At 38.6% G+C, this 22,303-nt stretch overlaps 2 protein-coding genes across 3 annotated transcripts; one reads left to right on the forward strand and one right to left on the reverse strand.

Annotated features, from left to right (window-relative positions):
• Nucleotides 1-6,394: 6,394 nt before the first annotated feature.
• On the reverse strand, nt 6,395-16,948 carry drap1 (DR1-associated protein 1 (negative cofactor 2 alpha)). Of its 2 annotated transcripts, none has more exons than XM_053479988.1 (7): nt 16,758-16,948; nt 14,049-14,121; nt 12,687-12,780; nt 12,472-12,594; nt 10,479-10,569; nt 8,022-8,110; nt 6,395-7,784 (listed from the first exon to the last, which is right to left on the reverse strand). In XM_053479988.1, exons 1-7 carry the CDS (start codon nt 16,797-16,799, stop codon nt 7,610-7,612), a joined length of 687 nt encoding a protein of 228 aa, XP_053335963.1. In that variant the 5' UTR covers nt 16,800-16,948; the 3' UTR covers nt 6,395-7,609. The 2 variants fall into 2 exon arrangements, with proteins under 2 accessions (XP_053335963.1, XP_053335961.1); XM_053479986.1 differs by having other exon boundaries at nt 10,479-10,572.
• Nucleotides 16,949-17,071: 123 nt separating this feature from the next.
• Nucleotides 17,072-21,803, forward strand: c20h11orf68 (chromosome 20 C11orf68 homolog). Its single transcript, XM_053479985.1, has 2 exons — nt 17,072-17,217; nt 20,714-21,803. Exon 2 carries the CDS (start codon nt 20,759-20,761, stop codon nt 21,479-21,481), a length of 723 nt encoding a protein of 240 aa, XP_053335960.1. The 5' UTR covers nt 17,072-17,217; nt 20,714-20,758; the 3' UTR covers nt 21,482-21,803.
• The last annotated feature ends 500 nt before the right edge of the window (nt 21,804-22,303 follow it).

Here is a 22,303-nt window from a genome sequence, read left to right on the forward strand (position 1 = left end):
AGGGTCAGTGGTCATGATTGAAGTAAAGCCAGCAGTTTGTGACATGTTGTTCTGGGTTCTTTTATAAGCTCCTGGTTGTGCTCCTGGAGTCATTTTGGTAGGCCAGCCACTCCTTGGAAGGTTCACCACTGTTCCACCAAGTATTCTCCTTTTGTGGATAATGGCTCTCATCATTGTGCGCTGGAGGAGTCCCAAATGCTTAGAAATGGCCTGGTAACACTTTCCAGACTGGTACATGTCAACTACTTCATTTCTTACCTGTTCTTGAATTTCTTTTTTTTGTTTTGTTTGTTTTTTCCCAGATTTTCTCCCTAATTTAGTCGTGGCCAATTCCTCCCCATCACTAGGGGGCTCCCACATTAAGGCTACTACTACCACTCAGTCGGGAGGCCCAAAGACTATCACGTGTTTTTCCTCCGAACCACATGATGCCAGCCGTCCACATCTTTTTGAACTGCTGCTCACACGTTGGGGACGGAGTAACACCCTCGGAGGACAGCGCTATCCGCCTCTTCCGCTTGCGTGAGCTCACGGACGCCCCTGATTGGCTGGAGAGTCGTGATTGATGTGGGAGCACTAAGTACCTCTCATCCCTCCCCTATGAGAGAGCTCGGCCAATCAGCTCTCTTTAGACCTCCGACTGCGAGAGGTTACAGCATCACCCGGCAATCGATCTCGTGATCTTCGGATGATAGGCCAAGCACTTTACCACTGTGCCACTCAGAGGCTTTGTTCTTAAATTTCTTTAGATCATGTCATAATGTGCTGCTTCTTGAGATCTTTTTAGCATGCTATACCTTGTCAGACAGGTTCTACTGTATTTACAGCGATTTCTTCATGCAGGTGGTCTAGCAGTAATCAGGCCTGGATGTGGCGAAAGTGAAATTTGTCTTGGCTTTCCAAAAAAAAAAAGCACAGTTCGTTCATGATGTAGCAAGGAAGGGCAGGTACTTTTACATACAATTTTTGTCCTAAATAAATGTAAAATCCCAGTCCTAGAGTTTCACAAGTGCTTGGAAACCATCAAGGTAGAAAGTTTTTTATAAATAAGCTAATGTGGCACTAAGCATAGTGGCACCATCTGGAAAGATAAATGATGAAAATCATACAGCATCCTCCAGTCCTCTAGAGGGACCCTGTTCGGGCTGACTCGGAAATGCTGCCGTTTCACCTCTGTACCCTTTGACGACTTTCGACGCTAAGCCTTCATAATATGCCTCGTCCCATATCGCTCATCAGGTGCGGACATAGATCTCGGGGGACTCCGCAATCCAGCCGTCGACATTTCAAAGGAACAAAACAGGAAGGAATGCCGAGTCGACTCGTAGTGCCTGCGCTGGCTTGGCTCGTTCGGGGTTAATAAAAAGGGGTGAAAGGGGAAAGGGTGTGTTTCTGGATGTTAGATGCTTCACATACAAGAGTGAACCCACACTCATATACAAACCACACACACACAAAGAACACTGAGTCATCATTTCTTCAGGAAGGATGCGGTGGTTTCCGAGGCCCAGTAGCAAAGAGCTGAGACATCGCCCCAGCTATTATAAAAGCCCACACACACACAACAGCATGCTTAAATATTTTCACATAGTTGCACAATACTTTAAATGCATATCTTTATTGTTTTTTTTAATCACTGTTTCCTGTAAAGCCTGAATTAAATCTCCAAACATTACTTCACTTCACATCTTGCATGCACCATCCCCACCTTGTCATTCATTATTTTTCTAGAAAAGACCACACCATGTGATTTGATCCTTTTTATTTCCAAAATATCGAACCCAGCCATCAGGATTAGTCTAGCACAGGATTAACAGCTCTCCCGAGTTCCCATACTGATTAAAACCAAATCCCGTAAAGATCAGGAGCTAATCTCAGTCATTCATATCGTGACTCATCTGAGATAACGAGGCCACTTACTGTATAAACTCCAGTCCTGACGTCCTTTTTGACGGTTCCACAGTCAACAATTTCAAATCAAGAATCAAAACGTCTCTTTGGAACGCGGCATGGAGCTGCTAGAAAGGCTTTTTTTTTTTTAGGTTTTTAAATGATTTCATTTATTAAGGAAAAAAAAGAGATGTCTATACCTGCCTGGCGTATGTGAAAAAGTAATAGCCCCCTTGCTAAATCATGCATGAACTGTGATTTATTTTTTTCAAAGCTGCCACACCCAGGCCTGATTGTCCAAAAGTTTTGAGAATGACACAAATATAAATGTTCACAAGTTGAAAGCCCAACCATGGTGGCGAACAATGACCTTTTCAGCACAATGCCATAAGGCAAAAGTGATGAACAAAAACAAACATTGAAATTTTGCGTCCATGGCCAGGATTTGTTTGGAAAACACAAATTCTGACAAACTCCAAGCACCGATTATGTAAGAATGGGCCGCCATCAGTCAGGATGTGCAAATATTGACTCTTTGCATAAACTTTAAAAAGCGTTTGACATTTACAAAATACTTGTAATTATACTTCAGTATACCGTAGTATCACCTGCCAAAAAGGTCTAAAAACACTGAAGCAGCAGACTTCAACTGAAAACTAATACTTATGTCATTCTCAAAACTCTTGGCCATGTTTGTACTGCCAGATCTGTTGAATCAAGAAATCACTTAACTAGAATCTGTCTGCGAAAGTCAAGATCTAAAAGTGAAAAGACCTTAAAAATGCAACCTGATCTAAAGCAATTCAAGAACAGATGAGAAACAAGAAAAAGTACTTGACATGTATTAGTCTGGAACGCCATTTCTAAAGTTTTGGGCACCAGTGAACCACAGTTAGAACCATTATGCATTCATGCTCAATTCTAAAATTCCTCCACAGCGTTGTGAAAGACTCATTGCTAGCCAAGAATGGCACGACCAGTGATTAGATTTAGGGGGCAATTACTTTTTAACATAGGGCCAGGCAGGTTTGGACTGGTTCTTCCATTAACAAAAATAACATTTTAAACATGAATTTTTTTTTTTAGGTTATCTTTGTGTAAAATTAAAATTCATGTTTAACAAATAGGCAAAAAAAAGAAAAAATCTGAAATGGCAAAAAAAAAAAAAAGAAAGAAAGAAAGAAACATTTGTATAACAAAAAAAAAGACAGTACAGTGGAACCTCGGATTACGAGTAACGCGGTTTACGAGTGTTCCGGAAGACGAGCAAAGATTTTTAATAAATTTTGATTAAAAAAACGAGCGTTGTCGTGGTTTACGAGCTCTGAGTATCATGTTTAACGCATGCGCTTCTTGTTTTGACACCGAGCGTCGCGTCATCACAACTGAGCCAACGGTTTTTCTCTCTCTGGCGCTGCGGGTATTCATCTCTCCTGCTGGGTTTTAGTGCTCGTTTCTTACTGGTATAATCAATCCGTGTGTGTGTGTGTGTGTGTGTGTGTGTTTCTTTCTCTTGCACTGCAGAGTGTATGTGTTAGGTGTGTGCGCGTGTAATTTAACACCGTTGCCGGTTCACACACTCTCTCTCTCTCTCACCTTTAATATGTTTGTGTGTGTGAAACAGAGAGGGGGTGCTTTACTCACACACAACCGGCACGGTGTCAAATTACGCTCGCGCACACACAACACACACTCAGCAGCGGAGGAGAAAGAAAAACACACACACAGCGCCTGTGCGCATAAATGGAAACACTTATTTTTACTTTTTTTTAAGGTAACATGTAGGTTAATTTGTTTTATTTTTACTTTATATTTTTATGTATTTATTTTTTTGTGCTGTGGAACGAATAATTTTAATTTCTATTATTTCTAATGGGAAAATGTGCTTTGATTTGCGAGTGTTTTGGAATACGAGCCCACTTCCGGAACAAATTATGCTCGTAATCCAAGGTCCCACTATATTTTCTAGTTCTAGCGATATATGACGCAATACCCCATCTTATGCATCTAACTGCATCTATTTTTAAATATAGGCATGTTAAAAAGTTAGTACCCCCTCTTTTTATTTGTGTTTCCTGTGCGTAAAAACATCATTAATAAAAAATAATTTGATTATAGCCGGTTTCAGTGTTAGGCAAATAAAACCTCAGACAAACAATGACATATAACTTTTATTTTACTGTGCCACTATTTATTTAACAAAAATAAGGCCAAAAAAGGAAACAAAAATATGTGGGCGATACTAAGTCCACCCGCAATTCAACAGCTTGTAGAGTCACCATTAGCAGCAATAACTCAATGTAATCATTTCCTGTATGATTTTATCAGTCTCTCACATAGTTGTGAAGGAATATATAAATAAGTACTTTGCAAGTCATATTGTGCAGCACCATATTATCTGAAGTAAAAATTTTGTCAGATACTATATGTCTATCATGTGTGCAATATCACGTCCAAAATCATTTATTCATTTCAAATTTACCTTAAAAATTAATACATAAATTATATTACAGAAGAATATTCGTATGGCTGTAAAAAAAAAAAAAAACATATTACATGACGCATCAGTTTTCAGATGAAAACAAAAAACAAACAAAAATAATGATAATGTCCGCTCCTGGGTTTTGCTTAAAATTACAAAGGAGCAAGTGTGAGAAAGTTACCAGAAGAACTCTGGCATATTCATCAGCACACTCAGTAAAACCTACTAGCTGGTTTACTTACAACTCTGTGCAAACGTCTTGGGAACATAAAAAAAAAGCAAAGTAAAGATGCAAACAATGTAAACATAAAATAAAGATTTTTTGCGGTTTTATAAGTAAAACAGCTGTTCAACAGAGTTCCTCTGGTCACATTTACTCCTGTATATTCTCATGCATTACTTTCTTTTTGTTCAACATCAATGTAATAAGTTTTTTTTCAGCCATGCAGACATTTTTCTGTCATTTATTCATTAAATTTTATAGTATAAAAGTAAAAAAAAGTCAACAAAATAGTACAAATCTGACCAGACACTTATTGGACTAAATGAGATGCATTTGAGGCCGAGGCTAGCGTTCCTGCTGTGACCTTTTTGCATCAAAATTATACTTTGTAGTTTTAGTGGACGAGTCAGATCTGTGTATTACTGTGCCACCTTATAAAGATCTGTTACATTTCGCCTTTATCTGTTACATTTTTTTTTATCCTTAAATAAATCCACCAGTAGAAATTTAAATGCAGCACAGGAAGCCTATAAGACAGGAGAAAACGTTGCCGCTTTTAAAAAGTGCTAGAACCAGCATTTTGCATGAGTTTTTTTTTTCCCCCCAGGACACAGAAGTGCTTACAAAAGGTCAACTTTACAGAAAATTTTCGAATGATGTCTTCTTTTAAATCATCAAGGGAAAACTAATAAGCATGGTGGACAAGGAAGGCCCTAGCAACACTGCAGAACTAAATATAACAAAAGCAAGATTGTACATTACCAAATTGTGTCGTACCATAATTAGGAAGACATTTGAAGTTTCTTCCAAATTCCAGATTTATTTAAACTATTCTACTATACTAGACGACTTTGTTTATATGGAATGTAATTGCACACCCATGAGCACTTATAAAAAATATTTTAAAAATACAGCGCCATCTGTTGCATTTTGTAATCAACTAAAATTTTTAGGCGTTACCATAAAGTGTGCGGAATGAAGGTGTGAGATTTATTAGTTTGTTTATTAAGTAGATTTAAATTGCACACTTAAGTGCATATTATAAAAAAACAATAAATTGTACAGCGCCATCTGTTGAATTTTGAGAACTAATGATTTTTTTTCCCCCAAAGGTCAATTTTTTTAATGAAAAATGGGTGTTTTATATTCACATTTCAAAAGTAGCACATCTCTTCCCATGGGCCGTTTGCGATGAAACAAAGCCTTTATGTTACCTCAAGCTCGACCAAATACACCTTTGAAAACCCCATTAAAAAATCGATTAGTAGTTTTTAACAGAAAAACAGACCGAGAGAAAAAAGTTCCAAAAACCATCTTGATGTGTTCTATTACTCACTCATTTTTTCGCAAATATCTTCAAATGTACAGACACAACAACTGTAGTTTTATCATATGTATGGGTTCGTCACCGTACAGAAAGTGTTTACTTATCAGTTTTTTCGACGAGACCCAACTTTTTCAGTATGTAAAATACGGTAGGCAAAACAGCCTGAGAATTTGTAAATGCTCTGTAAATGTAAGTGTGTATTGTGCTAGCGTAGCCTGTGGATGCATTTATCTAGGAAATGCCCAAAGAAGCAAAAAGCACAAAATGTACACAGAGGCTGCACGTGTCTGACCGAGAGTATACAGTGTACATTTCGATTTAGAATTCAAACGTGCTAATTAAATTGCAGCCAAAACTGCAAAAGAAAAAGAAAAATTCCCAACAGGTCAGTCTCAGACAAATAATAAAAAATTAAATAGTATAATTTAAAAAAGTTATAAATAATAATTAAAAAAAAAGATCAAGGACGCTATACCGAAATTTGCACTTTATTTCACTCATACAAAATAATAAGAATGTTAAAAGTTTTACATACAGCCTCTGAGCAGCCAAACTTTATACACCTGAAGAGAGACAAAAATAGGTAGTTGGGAAAGAGAGAGGAAGAGGAAGAGGGAAAGAGAGAGAATGAAATGTTCCAGCTCGTCTCAGGCTTCGCATTAGAACATTAAAAGAATTTAAAAGATACAAGATTATGAATAACGGGGATATAAATGTGCATTTGGTTGGACAGTGTGGTCTGGAGGAAAGGTAACCACCACCTCGATCGAGCTTTGAGGAGCACGGCTGGCCAAAAAAAAATATATATATTTAAAAAATAAAACAAATTACAAATGTAATAAAAATCCTTATGGGGAAAAGAAAAGGCCAATACTTATATCTGGTTTTAAAACGTTCTAAGATAATTTGAAATGAAAAGAAATTTTTGCTTTGGTAAGAGTTGCGTTGAAGGCAAATAAAACTTGGCATTTAAAATAGGCCAAAAAAAAAAAAAAAAAAAAAAATTTAAATAAGCTCAACACAGCAAACAGCCGTAACTGGGAGGAGGTCTGACCACTTCTGTCTTGGAGAGTTATTACACGTACGTGACATGATACATCACATTTCCTAATAACGCATACGTCCTTCGTGAAGGTATATCACAGCGATATTTTAAACTCAAATCGAACGATGAAAAGAATTTTAAGTCAGCGGATTGAAAAGGAGGATGGCAGCCTAGGATGAACCGAGAAACAAAAACAAAGTGCAAAAGACTACAGGGAACATCTATGCTAGGTTTTTAATTAAAAGAAAAGAAAAGATACGAAAGGAAAAAAAAAAATGTTTAGGGCCGTTTCTCAAAAGAGCCTGCTGGCCAAGAAAGCAAGTTTTCCGTGTAAATTTTTTCTTCTTTCTGTATTTTAAAAATAGTCTAAACCAATTGTCCTCTTTGAAGCTGGACAGTAAAACAAGAATTCTTAAAAAAAGAAATTAAAACACATCAGCTAATATACAACCCATTATTCTTCTTCTTCTTCTTGCGCTGTGGCTGCATGATTGCTGACGCCCTTCGCCGGCGTCTGGGCGTCGTCTGTTTCTGCGTTCTGCAGCCAAACAAGGACAACTTAGGGGGGGGGGAGAACGAAGAAAAAAAAAAAAAAACACGAATGTAAAACGCTTCGACCGGGGTTGCCGGGACGACGGGGAGCTAAGAGTCGTAGTCTTCGTCATCGTCCTGTTCTTCTTTGTGCAGCGCCGTGCCGGGAGGAGGCGCGATCACGCCCATAACCGGAGCCTGGGAGCTGAAGGAGCTGATGGGCATGGCGAGGGTGGTCTGAGGGGCACCCATGGGCATGGGCATGTATTGAGGGGGCATGTCTGGGCTGTTTTTTTTGTGTGTGTGGGGGGGGGGGGGGGGGATATTGGGAAGAGAAGAGAAAAAGTTGTTAGAAGCTTAGCAGCTAATCAAGGGATTTACGCCTTCTAGTGGCGATCTTAACTTACTGCAGTTTAATCTTAATGTGAAGCACAAGTAGGATGTGTGTAAATATTCCATAAAAGAAATACATACAATGTCTCCTCCTGAGTATGTGTGTGTGTGTATATATATATATATACACCTGTGAAAATGGGATGCTGCCTGATGGTGCGCGTTGGGCTGGGAGATGTCTTCCTCGTCTCCGTCTGTCTCGCTGTCTTCAGAGTCGTCCTGACAAAAGACACATACATAGGCAGATGTATTGGTCATTTGTCTGTAGGATCAGTAATCTGACACCCCACACGTTATATTTAAAGTTTTTTTTTTGTCTGTGATTGGTCAGGAGGTGTTATGAATAATAATTTAAAAAAAAACTCAAAATTAACAATATGAATGTACAAGGGGTGTTTAGGTTTTTGAGTAAAAACTCTTTTATTTCTCTATATAATCCCCTGCTACACTAATGCACCGATCCCAGTGTTTCACTAGTGCTTGGATACCATCAAGGTGCAAAGGTTTCCTCAGTAGCCACTGTAGAAACGCTGGCCTTCCAGGAACTCCTTAAATGGGCCAAACATGTGGAAACGGCTTGGATCGAGGTCAGGACTGTGTCACCTCAGTCAGGATTGTCACAAACGACCAGCCTATCCTTAAAATGTGTGCACTGTTTGAATATTTTAACGTGGCTCAGAGTGTTATCACCGTACTGTGATTAAAGTCTTCTGTAAATGTCAATGTTTTTTTTCCCCTTAATTCATGAGAAAGTCCCAGTTTGACTTGAACGCCTCTCAGACTTATTTCCAAATGTTTCATGGGTTCTATGGTAACGACTTAAGCATTGACTTGTCATTTAAAAAAGTAATGGAATTAACATCTTAATGTTACAATTTCTCATAATGTTTCAATCGTTTTCAAACATTACATTAAACGTCCACTCGATCTGAATAAGAGATGCACGTCTCTCCCGGAAAAGATTAACAAACAAATCTAAATAAAGCCTCGAGCGAATATCTTCCCCAAGCAATCGATCGCAACAGGGCAGTCATGACTTGAAATGTTAACTCTCTCAAGACTCTTAAGATAACATCCTGAGGCTGGCACACTGCAAACATCGCGCTCACACAAAGGAGGCAAAGACGAGCACCTGCGCCGACATTACGTTCAAATAAACGTGTTGTTTACACTCGGCTGAAACGCCGCACCGAGCGCGACATTTGGAATTTCTTGTTTGGTTTAAGTTATCCAGTTACCCGAGGTCTCCGTGAGCTGGATGGATTCAAAGGACGTGAGAGAAAAGCTCTTGATTACGCCCTTAAACAATACTGCACATTTCAAAGTTATATCAATAGATATATAAAAAAATAAATAAATAAAAAAAAAAGCAATAAGTACGTACATATAAATTTAATTAAAGTTACAATAATGATAGGTCTAAGTAAAGTAATAATGGGCATCTCTAGGTTGCCATGGTGAACTTTTTTTTTTTTACGATAACGACTTGTTTATTCATCTTCTATACTGCTTATTCTGTATGGAGAATAAACAGATCCCTATCCCAGTACACTTTGATACCAATAAATCTAATCTGCACGTCTTTGAAAAGTGGGAGGAAACCAGATTACGGGGCAAAACATGCAAACTCCACACACACACCTAAGGCAGGAATCGTCCCCTTAACTCTGGAGGTGCGAGACCACAGTGCTGACCACCACCTCACCATACTGCCATACAACTCCTTGTAATCATGAAAAAAAGTGTGTGAACTCGCACAATTATATTTTTCTTTACTCTAACGCTTTACTTTAAGTGTACATGAAAAAAGTAAGGCACAAAAATACCAGTCTTTATTGTTACCAAAAAAAGAAAGAAAGAAAAAACGTTATAACTAAAAGTTTAATCCTGCAGTTTTAGTCACCTAAAAAGGTTTTCTAAATTGAATTGAATGAAGTTATATTATTGAAAAAATATCAACTATCTTTTTTTTTAAAAGCTGTAAAGCGTTTCTGTGACACTGAACATGTTGCTTTAGATTTGTGAAATATTCTATGGATCAGATTCTCATGTTTCCTCGTTCAGAAGTGGGAAAGAACCTCACACCCTCAGTCTACAGTCTCGAATCTCACAAACATAGATATTCCATACTAGGGATTGGACTCGCCCGATACGATATCATGACACCTAGGTGCCGATTTAAATTGTATTGTGCTGATTTTTTTTTCCTTTCAGATTTTGTTACAACTCTAAGCAAACTTGTGCTGCATGTCAGTGTGAATAGTTTAAAGTGTGCCACCTGTAGGATGATCGAGGAACTGCAACATCGTAACACCTAAAACCACCTAAACATATACAGGTTTATTTTTTTCAACATAAAGCCTATTTATTTACTTTCACTTGCCTATGACATGTAGTTACTCTTATATATTTATATTTCCAATTATGTCATTTTTTTGGGACACCCTGTATAACATCAACGAATCTCGTTGATTCGTTGATGAAAAAAACGTTTTTTCTTTTTCCCCCCCGGCTCGCTCATTGTGTGTGTGTGTGTCTGTGTGATGTCACCTCACTTAACCCTCGTTACCTCATTAATCAGACTCACCTCTTGTTCAGACTCTGTCCCTGACAGCTTCTTGTCTTTGCCTTTGACTCCTGCTCCCCCGTTCTTGCGTCCTGAGCCTGGCTTTCGGCCTCTGCTTTAAACACAAACGGCATTTCACATTTTACAAATCAATCACGTCACACGGAAACAAAAAGGAAATCTGTTCGCTGTTTTAAGGTCAGAATTAAAACTCAACTATATCTGACCATTTACTTTACACACTTTATTAACGACTTAAATGAATCTCATCCATTTCAGATGACTTCATTTCCCTGATCGTTTCATTCAGGTGAACGTGCTTTATAAATAAGCCTCGTTTAATCGCGTTTTCACATCGGTGCTGTTAAAAATCACTGCGAGATGCTGAAGGGAAAAAGATTATAGACATAAATCTCGCCACGTTAAAGGGAAGGCAAGATGGAGATTAACCTTCAGGTCACGTCTCGCACGTCTGTCTGTCCAACAGGGAGGATTTCAGGTCTGGATATCTAACATCAATCATGGCGACGCTAGCCAATCGTGAGGGTGTGTGAGCTCGTCCAAGTGGAAGGGGCGGATACACAGAGTGTGCTACACCACCGTTTCCTATAACTAATGCTACTGTAGAAAAGGAAACTGGTATGTACCTTTACTTTTGTAGTACTCAGTTTCAGTTTATAAATTTTTTTACAGATAATTTATACAGATGTTATGTATAATGCTTTTTTTATGAATTAAATCCTTTTATCATTATCATTTCAACAATTGTATTTTATTTATGTTATTTCATTTTGTATTTGCACTGATCTTTTTTTTGTTGGCCCACAGGGATAAATAAAGTTTTTTGAATTGAACTAAATGACCTAACTGTGTGTTAGAAAGCAATTTGAAAAGAAGCGCTCGGCTGGCATCACATCAGAAAGGGGAGTGGCTACAACTTAATTAAGGAAAAAAAAACATAAAATATTATTATTAATAGGGAATAAAAGTATTGCTCACAATTTTGGGGGGGGGGGGGGGGGGGTCAAAAATTATCCGCACTCCGATTATATTAAAACCTTTCTTGGCTGCTCTATCCTACCAGCGCTACATTAGTTCATTTGTAACTGTGATGCGAGCAAAAAAAAAAAAAAGATGCCACACTTGAGATTTGGTTTTGTTTTGTGGTCCTTTTGTTTTTTTCTCTGATTTTCTCCATAATTTAGCTGTTCACAGTCACTAGGAGGTTCCCACATCAAGACTACTATTACTATCAGTCAAGGGAGTTTCCTTCCAAACCCAACTGCATCTTTTTGAACTGCTCGCTCGCGCACTGTTGGGGTTGGGGGGACGGCGCTATCCGCTTCTTCCGCTTGCGTGAGCTCACAGACACCCGTGATTGACTAGTGAGCTGTGATTTATGTGAGAGTACTAAGTACCTCTCATCTCTCCTCTGTGAGAGAGCTCGGCAAATCAGCTCTCTCTCTAGGCGCCCGGATGGTCTGAGGGTGTACCTGGTACCAAAACAACTCACAACGATTCTCATTATTAGTGACGGGACATGGATTTATCACCACAAGTCTTAAGAGTATGAAACAGAAACATCCTCAATCGCAGACGGAGATAAAGTTCAAAAGTTAACCAACTGCTAGAAAACTTATCAGCGCTAACAAATTTCCTGGGAATCTCGGGAACCGGTATTGGAACATTATCAGGAAAAAGGTTTGATAATTAACTCATTGAGATGCCTATTGAAGAGCTGAAGCCTAAACTTCGGAGGGTGGTGGGATCTTGCATGACGATACACCTTCGCAAACTTTATTGTAAAGCGTCCTCCCTATAGTCCTGGTCTCACTCCATCAGACTTTGACCTGAAAGCAGCCTTATGAGGACGAAGACTCACTTCTGATGAAGAAGTGAAGACAGCGGTGCATTAGAGGCGGTGCATTGAGAAAATTCTACACCCAGAGTGCGGATCATTTTTGACCACACGCTTGTATAATGATTGTATACATTGTGTGCATGTGTGTTTAACCTGCGCGGGATCCTCTCCGCTCCCTCTGCGTGATTCTCGTCCCCCTCTCCCTGCATGTCCGGCACCGCCGCCACCAGATCCTTCAGGAAGTCGAACTGCTGCTCAAGTTCGATGCACTGTTTCCTACAGAAGTAAAACACACACTCCGAGTCAAGCACGATCATTCCGAGGACAAATCTTGTACGTTTTTTTTTTTTTTTCTTACAGGGACTTACAAATGTGACGTCGTCATGGTTTTGGCGTTGCGGGACTGGGTGACGTGGCACGCTTTTGTCAGGAGAGACTCCAGGAAGAGCTCGAGTGCCCGCGCTCATACGAGAGTCAAGGACGCATCGTTAAACCGGACGTTATGTTACATATCCGCTGGATTTGCAGGAGCATTGAAATGTTTATTTCAGAGAACCTTTATTATCTATTAAAAAAAAAGTCTTGTTTTCCACATTTCCTCACATGACACTTCATTAAAATCGGTTCTGTTTCTAGTTAGAGAGCTCTGAATCTCCTTAACACCCTAAAGAGCATTTCATCATGTTTTACTACAAATAATAATCCTATGGCACTTTTTTTACGCCCGTGGGTGAGGGGGCGTGTTTCATTCAACAGTTAGTTCCAACCAAGCGATCTGATTGGACAAGAGGCATTACAGAAGTTAACTGTCGGACACAGAGTGGGCAAATGTAAGACAGAACTGGAAAAAAACTGTCATTTTCAAATTTAATAATTCAAAATTAAAATTTTTACCGGTTACATAAACAACCGTACAGTACGATATGCAGTGAAATGCAACCCACTGTTTGTGACCTAAACAAAATAATAATAACAACGCTATGTTGTATTAAGTCATAAGACTTTGTCTGCTTAATGACTGTTTCCAAGTTGTTCCGAATCGCCCGTGTGTTGTATTTATTTACTTCTAAACCTATTTAAAAATCGAACTAGCTTGAAAACACAAGGTTGAATCCCAAATCCCTCTCTAACCTCTGATCAAGGGCACTAGCCACACAAGGGTGTGTGGAACAAGGGATTGTACATTTGATTTCCATTTAACACTATATATAAGGATTCAACACAGAACCTGAAAGTTAACAGAAATTGTGGTATGAGAGTTGCAGGACTATCCACCACCTCCATGGTTTATTCTCCTCACCTTCTGGCTACACAGTACCAGTAAAAATTTAAAACTACTTTCACCCCTATTAAGTTACTTCCGCTAGACACGAAAGGACGAAGAATAGCAACTGGTTAACTAGGAAACAAATTAAAATCTGTTAATAATAAACAGTTGTGCTGTTGTGCCAGTTATCATCGCCTTCATGCCTATGACTACGTCACAGCCGTGATGACAACCAGCATGACAGCATCTCGAGAGAGAGAGAGAGAGAGAGAGAGCGAGAGAGAGAATGCTTAATCATCTACCGTACGTGCGCTTTTGCTACAATCTAACAGGAGCAAGAAATAATGCCAAGGCAAGTCTCTTAGATCAATATTTGTTGTTTAAAAATTCTTCTGTAGAGTGAGAGAAATTACTTAAAAAAAAAAAAAAGGGGGACATTGCGCAGTGCAAACTTTAAGGATACAGATTATGACAGGAACTGCAGCAGCAACTTTGCCTATTTCTTCATCCGTCTGCATGATCTTCTTAATCCTTGCCTAAAGCGTGCAGACACACACAAACAAACAAGACACATGCACAGATTTTACTTATCTGATTTCATAAGCAAGATTCAGATTTTAACATCATTAAAAAAAAAAAAAACAGAAACATTAGAAGTACTCGGTTGTTGTTGCTAAATCACTGTAAGACTACACAACACTGGGTCCTGAGGTAACTTCCTGTTTCACAAGCACTCCTCCGTGATTTTATTTCTACCCATGGCAGTGTTTCCCTTCATCCTGCCCTGAGAACGTTTCTACAGCTGCTAATCATAGGTACACTGTTGATTACATTCAATTAGATTTTTTGGAGATTCAATTCGATAGCGCTAAGGTTCATCACCTGATTTGTCTCAAGAAGTTAATTTCTTACAGATTTTTAAATATTAGCTAAATATTAAAAAGTCTTAAATAAGCATTGAAATGCTGGTTGACCGGTTAATTTTTAAGTCTACTCCGCACTCCAGTAGGTGGTGGTATTGCATCAACTAACTTTAAACTAACAATTTATTAAGGAACTTGTCCCCCAAGTCCTTGACTATGTAACTTTTCTAAGCTTATTGAATCATAAATATATTTTTTTAAATCACACTCATACTTCTGTACATTTGACCTCTGTACATTTTTTTTTTACTTTTATTTGTTTGTTTGTTGTTGATCCAATCTAATCTAAATTAATTTAGGGGTCCAAGCAGGAAAGCGCACTTACAAATAAAATAACATTTTAAACAACGTGCATGGATTAATTCCATATCAATTCGCTCAATGGAGTTTATCTTACTTTTTTAGTTGTAAAACCCCTTGCTTTAGGCTTCAATAATAAAAAATATATTGTATACTTTTTAATTATTTTCCTTTTTTTTTTTTTAAGTAACACAGGGGTGGTGAAAATTATTTGGAAATTTAAAAGAATTTAAGGTGAACTTAGAATATTCAGACTTAGTGCAATAAACAAACAAACAGTTAAAAATAATTCCCCCTTGCTATTTGTTTAAAATAACTGTAACCTTTAAATGATTTAACATTTAAATAAAATATTTTTTTCAGGTAACTTTCAGGTGAGTGAAATTTATTTAAGATTTAAAAGGAAGTTTAGGTGGATTGAGATAGTTTAAAAAAAATAAAAATAAACCAAACAAAAAACAAATAAACAAAACAAAACCACAGATAAAAATAACTGTAGAACCCTGTGCTGTAGGCTTAATAACAATAATAATAACAGCAATAATAAATATAGGTGCAAAATATGATTTCATGTGTGAAAAAAGTGTACCGTGTTTCACATGCATACTTTGTGCAAATGTGTATGAGCTATGCAGCAAAATCTCATCTGTGAAAGCCAGACCTGCAGGCCTTCTAATAGAAGGCGATTACAACCCGTGTGCCAATTGTCGTGAGTTTTTGAGCATGTTATGACCTTCAAAAGAGTCTGGATGTTTGAAAAAGAAATTATATTTAAACAAAAAAAAAAAAAAAAAAAAAAAAAAAACATTGTTGCAAGCATTGATGAGCGGGCCCAAGCACCTGTGCTTTTCACCACCCGGGCGCACCGCACAACCTGCATGCCTTTAAAGCACGCTCAGGACTCATGAGATATTTTTTCGGTATCGGTTTAAGGCATCGTCACAGCTGGACACGTCTTTCTGGTGCGCCCGGACGGTGATGGCACAGGTGCTTGGGCTGGTCATAGATGCTTGGAAAAAAAATAGGGCAAAGGGGAAAGCAATAGGGCTCTTCACACACTACGACGGGGCAGATGTCATAGTGCTTGGGCCCTAATAATAAATGATAATGATATTTGTTTGTTTTTTGTCTATTTGGAGTGAAAACAAAAAACCAGCATAAGCAATTAAAAATTATTGTAGGCTTAAATAATTGTACACTTTTAAATTAAATCATGTACAATTTACAAAACAAATGTACAGTTTTAAACCTAAATATTTTTATCATGCAACATAGGGGTGAATGAAACCAAGTTAAGAATTAAAAGGGGATTTTAGGTGAATTAAGAAAGTGTGAGAAAAATGAGTGCAACAAACAAACCAAAACAAACAAACATGTACTTGTAGCTTGTACACCAGTCAGTCACGGCTTAACACACCTATATTAGCACAATATTAACTGTAATAACATTTAATACTTTTTTAAATATATGACGTGAAGTCTGTCATTGGTGTGTATGTGGTAAACTCGTCAACTCCAAGCTAACTAGCTAAACCTAGCCTAAAACTAGCACTGTTTGCTGAAGCTACATGCATTAGTTTAGACAAATGCTTTAAAATTAATTTGAAAAATCAATAAACAAGCAGGAAAAACACGTCTATACAACTTCCTTTAAAAGCCAATGGAGAAAGCATGCAGTTATTCTATCGAAAGTGTGTGTGTGTGTGGCCTAGCCTGCTTGATTTGCATTAGTTTGTTAATCTGACGTCAAGCAGCCATGTTGGAGCTGAGACTCAGAGGCACTAAACTGATCATAAATGGACCGTAATGGATCATAAACTGATTTCATGAATCAGCAGGTTGTTAGGTTTGATAAACCAGATTAGCATTGATGCTAGCTCGCTAATCTGACCTGTGCTAAGCTAGCTAGCTGTCACGTTCTCACTTGAAGTAAAAGCTAACACACTTACCGGAGGAAACCTCGCGTTATATTTCTTCTTCTTGCTTGGCATTTCAAAATTATTATAAATTTATTATTGTTGTTGTTTTTATCTAATCTTTTCTTTTTTTTATTGTTTGTTTTTTTTTCCCCTCAGTCCCTCTTCCTCCTCCTCCTCCTCCTCTCCCCGCTGGATCACTACTGTTTTGATCCGCTGTTCGTTTCACCTCGGGCCGCGTCCCAATTCACTAACTTTTCCACTCAGTTGAGGGGGAAAAGCTGCCTCTGATATACGCCTCACCGTGCACTATTTAGGCGCCCTATCTAGTGCGCCGGGGCGCGAATTGAGACGCTGAGGCAATTCCGTTTCCTAGTGACGCGGTGGGAGTGTTGCAGATTTTACATTTATTATATGTAGCGTTGTTTTTGTTTTATTGCCGTGGTTGTTTGCTGCGTTTTCTCGAGCATTATGTAGACTCCGAGTCACACTTGTAAGTCTTTATAATATTATAATGATTATTATTTTTATTTTCCGGATGTATCCTACAATAAAGTTTGGCATTTGGAAAAGCGAATGAGTTAGCATTTAGCCCAGGCTAGCTAAACGCAATGCTAAGTGTAGACAATATAATATCTAAACGCTTATATATTAATAAAAGTCGTGCTTAAATAAAAATAGGTAATAAAGGAAGAAATGTTTCGAGAGTTGTACTATATGTGTTTGTCTGTCTGAGAGCGGGTTGTTAGCAGGTTGCTAACTAGCGTGTCTGAAGTCCAGTTGGAGTTGTTTGTTTGTTTGTTTGTTCTTGCAGGTGTACAGAAAATGAGACAACTTTATCTTTAGCAATAATGAATCACTAGTCATATTTTATTTTTGCAGCGTATGGATCCATTAAACAGAATTGACATTTATAGATTGTTGCAACAGGTAAGGATGGATCGATACTGATGTCAATATTGATTTATGAGATATTCTTCAGATTCCAACCCGATACTGTTATAATATAGTGGCAAGCAGTGATGAGCGGGCCCAAGCACCTGGGCGAAAGCATCCTAAGACCTCTAAAAAGCCCGGATGCTGATGTTGTTGAATATGATGTCGATTAGGAAGTCACGATCCACTTTTTAGAGTACGTTTAAGGCATCGTCATGGCTGGATGTGTCTTTCTGATGCCCCTGGGCGATAATGGTGATACAGGTGTTTGTGGCTCTAAGGCTTAAATATTGATAATTGAAGATTCGGACAGTGCGGTTTATTTTACTTTCAAATAACAAATTCCCCAAACAAACAAAAGAAAACTATTTAAAATAATTGTAGAACTCCTCGCTCTGAGCTTAAATAATAATAATAATTTAAAAAAAAAATTAAACTGTACAATTAACATTTAAATAAATTACTTTTATTATGAAACACAGGGGTGAGTGAAATAAATTTTAGAGTTTCAAGGGATTTTATGATAATTTAAGAAAATTGAGCGCAGTAAAAAAAAAAGAAAAGAAAAGAACTGTAGAACCACTTATCCTAGGCCTAAAGATGAATAATTAAAAATACAGTCCAGAGTTGTTGTTTTTTATTTTTGTCCCTATAAACAAACAAACAAAACCAAGCAGTTAAAAAAAAAATAATTACCCCGTGCTCAAGGCTTAAGAAATTAATTTTTTAAATAACTGCAGATTTAAAGAAAATAAATGTGGATAATGTAAAAGGGGTGAGTGAAATTTATTTTTGAGTTAAAGGGGATTTTATGTAAATTAAGAACATAAAAAAAATGCGAAAAAAAATATTAACAAAAACAAACATAAAAATAATTGTAGAACCCTTGTAGAATTGTGGACAAACAAACAGATAAAAATAACTGTCCATTCTTCGTACGTCGCTAACTCGGTTAGCTGGATTTGATTGTTGTGGATTTGTCCTGATCTTGGATTGTTTCGTTCTTCGATGCGCTTTTCGCATTTGCTGTCATAGCAACATGTTCGTAAGCTTGAACCTGCTCGGAAGCAGGTTTATTTTATGTAAACAGGATTTATTTAGGCTGCGCTTTTGGCGGGTTATGATTGGTTGAAATGACGAGGTGACATCTGATTGGTTAAAGAGCACGACTGACGCGGACTCACTCACGTGGGAAAAGAAAAGTGTGTATATATATATATATATATATATATATACAAAAGTATACATGTATTTGAAAAAAATATATATTTCTATTTTTTCATATACAACATATTTATTTTCATATTGCTTATTTTATTTTATTGTCTCATGTAATTTGTAAACCATTAAGCTATGAATTTATGTTTAAATATAATATTTGATAGCGATTATGTTGCGGGGCAATGCATGGCAGGGGGGCATTTCAGCGCATAACACGTGTTACAAAAAAATTGTTTTTGCTGCTCTTTTTCCATTTCTTCAACCAATCGGAGGGCTTGTGATCAATGTTTCTACTGTCGATGCATATCGCCTTTTAAACCAACGCATGAACGCGCAATAATCCTAGACAACTCAATCCAGCTATACTAATCATCAACAACAGGTGTGCTCGAAGAACCGACTTAGCCGGATCGTAATTAGCACGATAATCTCATCTTAGGTGTGTCAACTCATCTCGGATGTGTCAAGCGACGTATGAAGAACGGACCCCTGTGCTCTAGGCTTAGTAACAATAATAATAACAACAATAATAAATATAGGTGCAAGGCAACGAAAAGTGTTTTTTGAGCATGTTAAGATCTACAAAAAAAAGCATCCCAATATGATGTCTCTCTGGAAGCTGTTAGCCAAGTTTCAGTACAAGTTTTAGTGTGATGCTTTTTTAAAAAAAAGGATGACACTCGATGTGATGTCACTCAATTTTGCAAACAACCCAAAATATAATTTTAGGTTGGAGAAGTGTCGAGAAAAAAAAAAAGTCCTTAGGAAAACAATAAGGACATCTGCACTATGAGACATAGTCATAGTGTTTTGGCCCTAATAATAATCATTAGAAAAACAATAGATAATTGTGTCAAGCACCATAATTGCACCATAATGCTTGAGCCTTAATAAAAATCTTTAGAAAGTGTTTTTTCTAAGGATTATTATTAGGGCCACTATTGATGAGCACGATGACGTTATGATGTATGATCGCAATTCATACCTGAATCAATTTTACCCTCATCTCTAACAAGAGAACACTTTAAATGGCAGATCCCAATAACCCCCATACACCTGTGATCAGCGTTCGGATTGGTCCAAAAAAATATTTAATTAGAGCATCAAATTAAATCAAATTAAAACAGAACAGAAGATTAAAAAATATATTAAGAGGGAGCACTATGGTATCTTCCTGCAATAAGTCAACTGCTTTAATCATGACATTAAATTTTGTCAGACCTAAGAACAAATCAGACTTACGGACATGCTCCTGGAATGGCCCTCCTTCCTAAGTGAAAAACATGCTTAACTTAAAGTACTTGTTTTGGGCCTCTGAGTGGCGCAGTGGTAAATTGCTCGCCCTATCATCTGGAGATCGCTGGTTCGATTCCAGGGTGATGCTGTAACCTCTCGCAGCCAGAGGTCTAGAGAGAGCTGATTGGCCGAGCTCTCTCAGAGGGAAGGGATGAGAGGTACTTGCTCTACAGCCAATCAGGTGTGTTTGTGAACTCACGCAAGTGGAAGAAGTGGATAGCGCTGTTCTCCGAGTGTTACGCCGCCCCTAACAGTGCATGAGCAAGCTGTTCGAAAAGAACTGCGGTCGGTGACGTCACGTGGGTCAGAGGAAACACATGATTGTCTGCGGCCCTCCTGACTAAGTGGTAGTAGTAGCCTTAATGTGGGAGCCCCCTAGTGCAGGGAGGAATTGGACACCACTAAATTAGGGAGAAAATCGGGAAAAAAAATCCCCCCTCAAAAAAAGTACTTGTTTTGGTATCGATGCATCTCTAGTTCTTGCTTTGTTTTTAAGAAAAAAGGAGGTAATTTTATGTAGTGTTCGTTGTTCACAGGATTATACACCGTAGCCCAGTGAGTCACATTCAGTTCCAGACAAGATGGAGGAAGGGGGGGAGCATCCCGAAACGCTTTCAGCAGAAGATTATGCCGCAGAGGCAATGGCGGCCGATCTCGATCCTTGGATTATATTTGACGCCCGCAAAACCCCCAGAGCCGAGTTCCCCAGCTGGTTGGAGTCCAATCGTCCATCACAGGTGAGCCGTTACGGGGACGACGTCTCGGGTCCCGTGGGATTTATTGCCATGTACGGCACAACCTACTGCCCGAGCAACGGCGACGTTGCGGGCCTGCAGGAGAGCTGGGAAAGACTCCTCTCCAGCAGCAGAGCCGTCACTTACCAGACCATAAAAGAGCTGGCTCTGAACCACAACGTGCTTACCGGGAAATGGCTGATGCACTTAGACACGGGTTTCAAAGTGGACCACGCATGGGAGTGCGTCGCAAGAGCCATCCTGGACGGGAAGATCTCCGTGGCCAAAGTGAGCCCACGCGAGCACGGCTCGGACGGCCAGCACGTCATCTGCGTCTACAACAAGAACTTCACCGACGAGGAACAGGTGATGCAGCTGGACGCGGCCATCCGGGCGACTGGCGTCAAGTGTCCCTTGTTTTACAAGCCAGATGTCTACACGTACCTCGGGATTTACAGAAATAACCGATGGAAGCTGTGTCCCACGATTTACGAGAGCAAGTTCGACCTGGAGTGCGTGCCTCGGCGCTCGCATATCGTCAATAAGGTCACCAACTTGGAGGTCACATAAGAGACGGGATGACAATCCCTGCATGGTGGACTCTTCTGAGAATACTAAAATAGAGCTTTTTTTTGGTTGTTTTGTTTCCTTGAACATACTGATTTATGAGCCTAATCTTTTTCTCATTCGCCTAAAATAGTTCTCTATTGATGATTTCTTAACTTTAAAACTTTTTGAGGCTTTTCTTTAAAAGCCCATTTTAGAAGAGATTGTGCCTACTAAAACTTACACACATCTTCATCTTGGTTTGTCGCAGTGCTAGTTAGACCCTTAATCATGCGTGTCGAATTTTTAAAAAGGTTATGTTTAATAAATGTGTGTACGTGTAAAACATTTCCCTCATTATTTCTTCCTTAAGGTACCCCCTACACCACTACAGAGATCACTGCACTACAGTCCTACAGATCACTACAGTCCTCACTGCAGAAATTAAATGAGGTGGAGTCAGATCTGATCCAGCTCTTTCAGACCCAGTCGGGTTGGAGTTCTGTAGCACGTCAGAGTTCATAACAACATCAGCGTCTAGTATGACGTACATTATGACCACCTGCCTAGTACTGCGTAGGTCCAGCCCTGACCCCTAGAGGAATGGACTCCACTAGACCTCTGAAGGGGTGTTGTGGTATCTGACACCAAGCTGATGCTTTAAATGAGTCCTATAAAACTCCTTTTCCACCTGGTACTAGTGCCGGTTCAAACTCGCTCAATAGCGAACCTTCTAAAAACTAGCGATGCGTTGTGATAAACGATTCGTTAATTTCGAACAAATCTTAAATGTGACTCGGGAAAGAACAAATCGTCCTGATGGAACGATTCGTTCAGTCGCCCATG

This window comes from Clarias gariepinus, chromosome 20 (assembly GCF_024256425.1).
Source record: "Clarias gariepinus isolate MV-2021 ecotype Netherlands chromosome 20, CGAR_prim_01v2, whole genome shotgun sequence".
Classification (NCBI taxonomy): domain Eukaryota; kingdom Metazoa; phylum Chordata; class Actinopteri; order Siluriformes; family Clariidae; genus Clarias; species Clarias gariepinus.

Coding starts and splice junctions, on each gene's coding strand:
- drap1 (XM_053479986.1), bottom strand. CDS start 16,799: ATGCCAAGCAAGAAGAAGAAATATAACGCGAGGTTTCCTCCG. Junction 12,781..14,048: donor TGCAGTTCCTGTCATAATCT/GTATCCTTAAAG, acceptor CTCTCGTATGAG/CGCGGGCACTCGAGCTCTTC. Junction 12,595..12,686: donor ACCATGACGACGTCACATTT/GTAAGTCCCTGT, acceptor TTACTTCTGTAG/GAAACAGTGCATCGAACTTG.
- c20h11orf68 (XM_053479985.1), top strand. CDS start 20,759: ATGGAGGAAGGGGGGGAGCATCCCGAAACGCTTTCAGCAGAAGATTAT.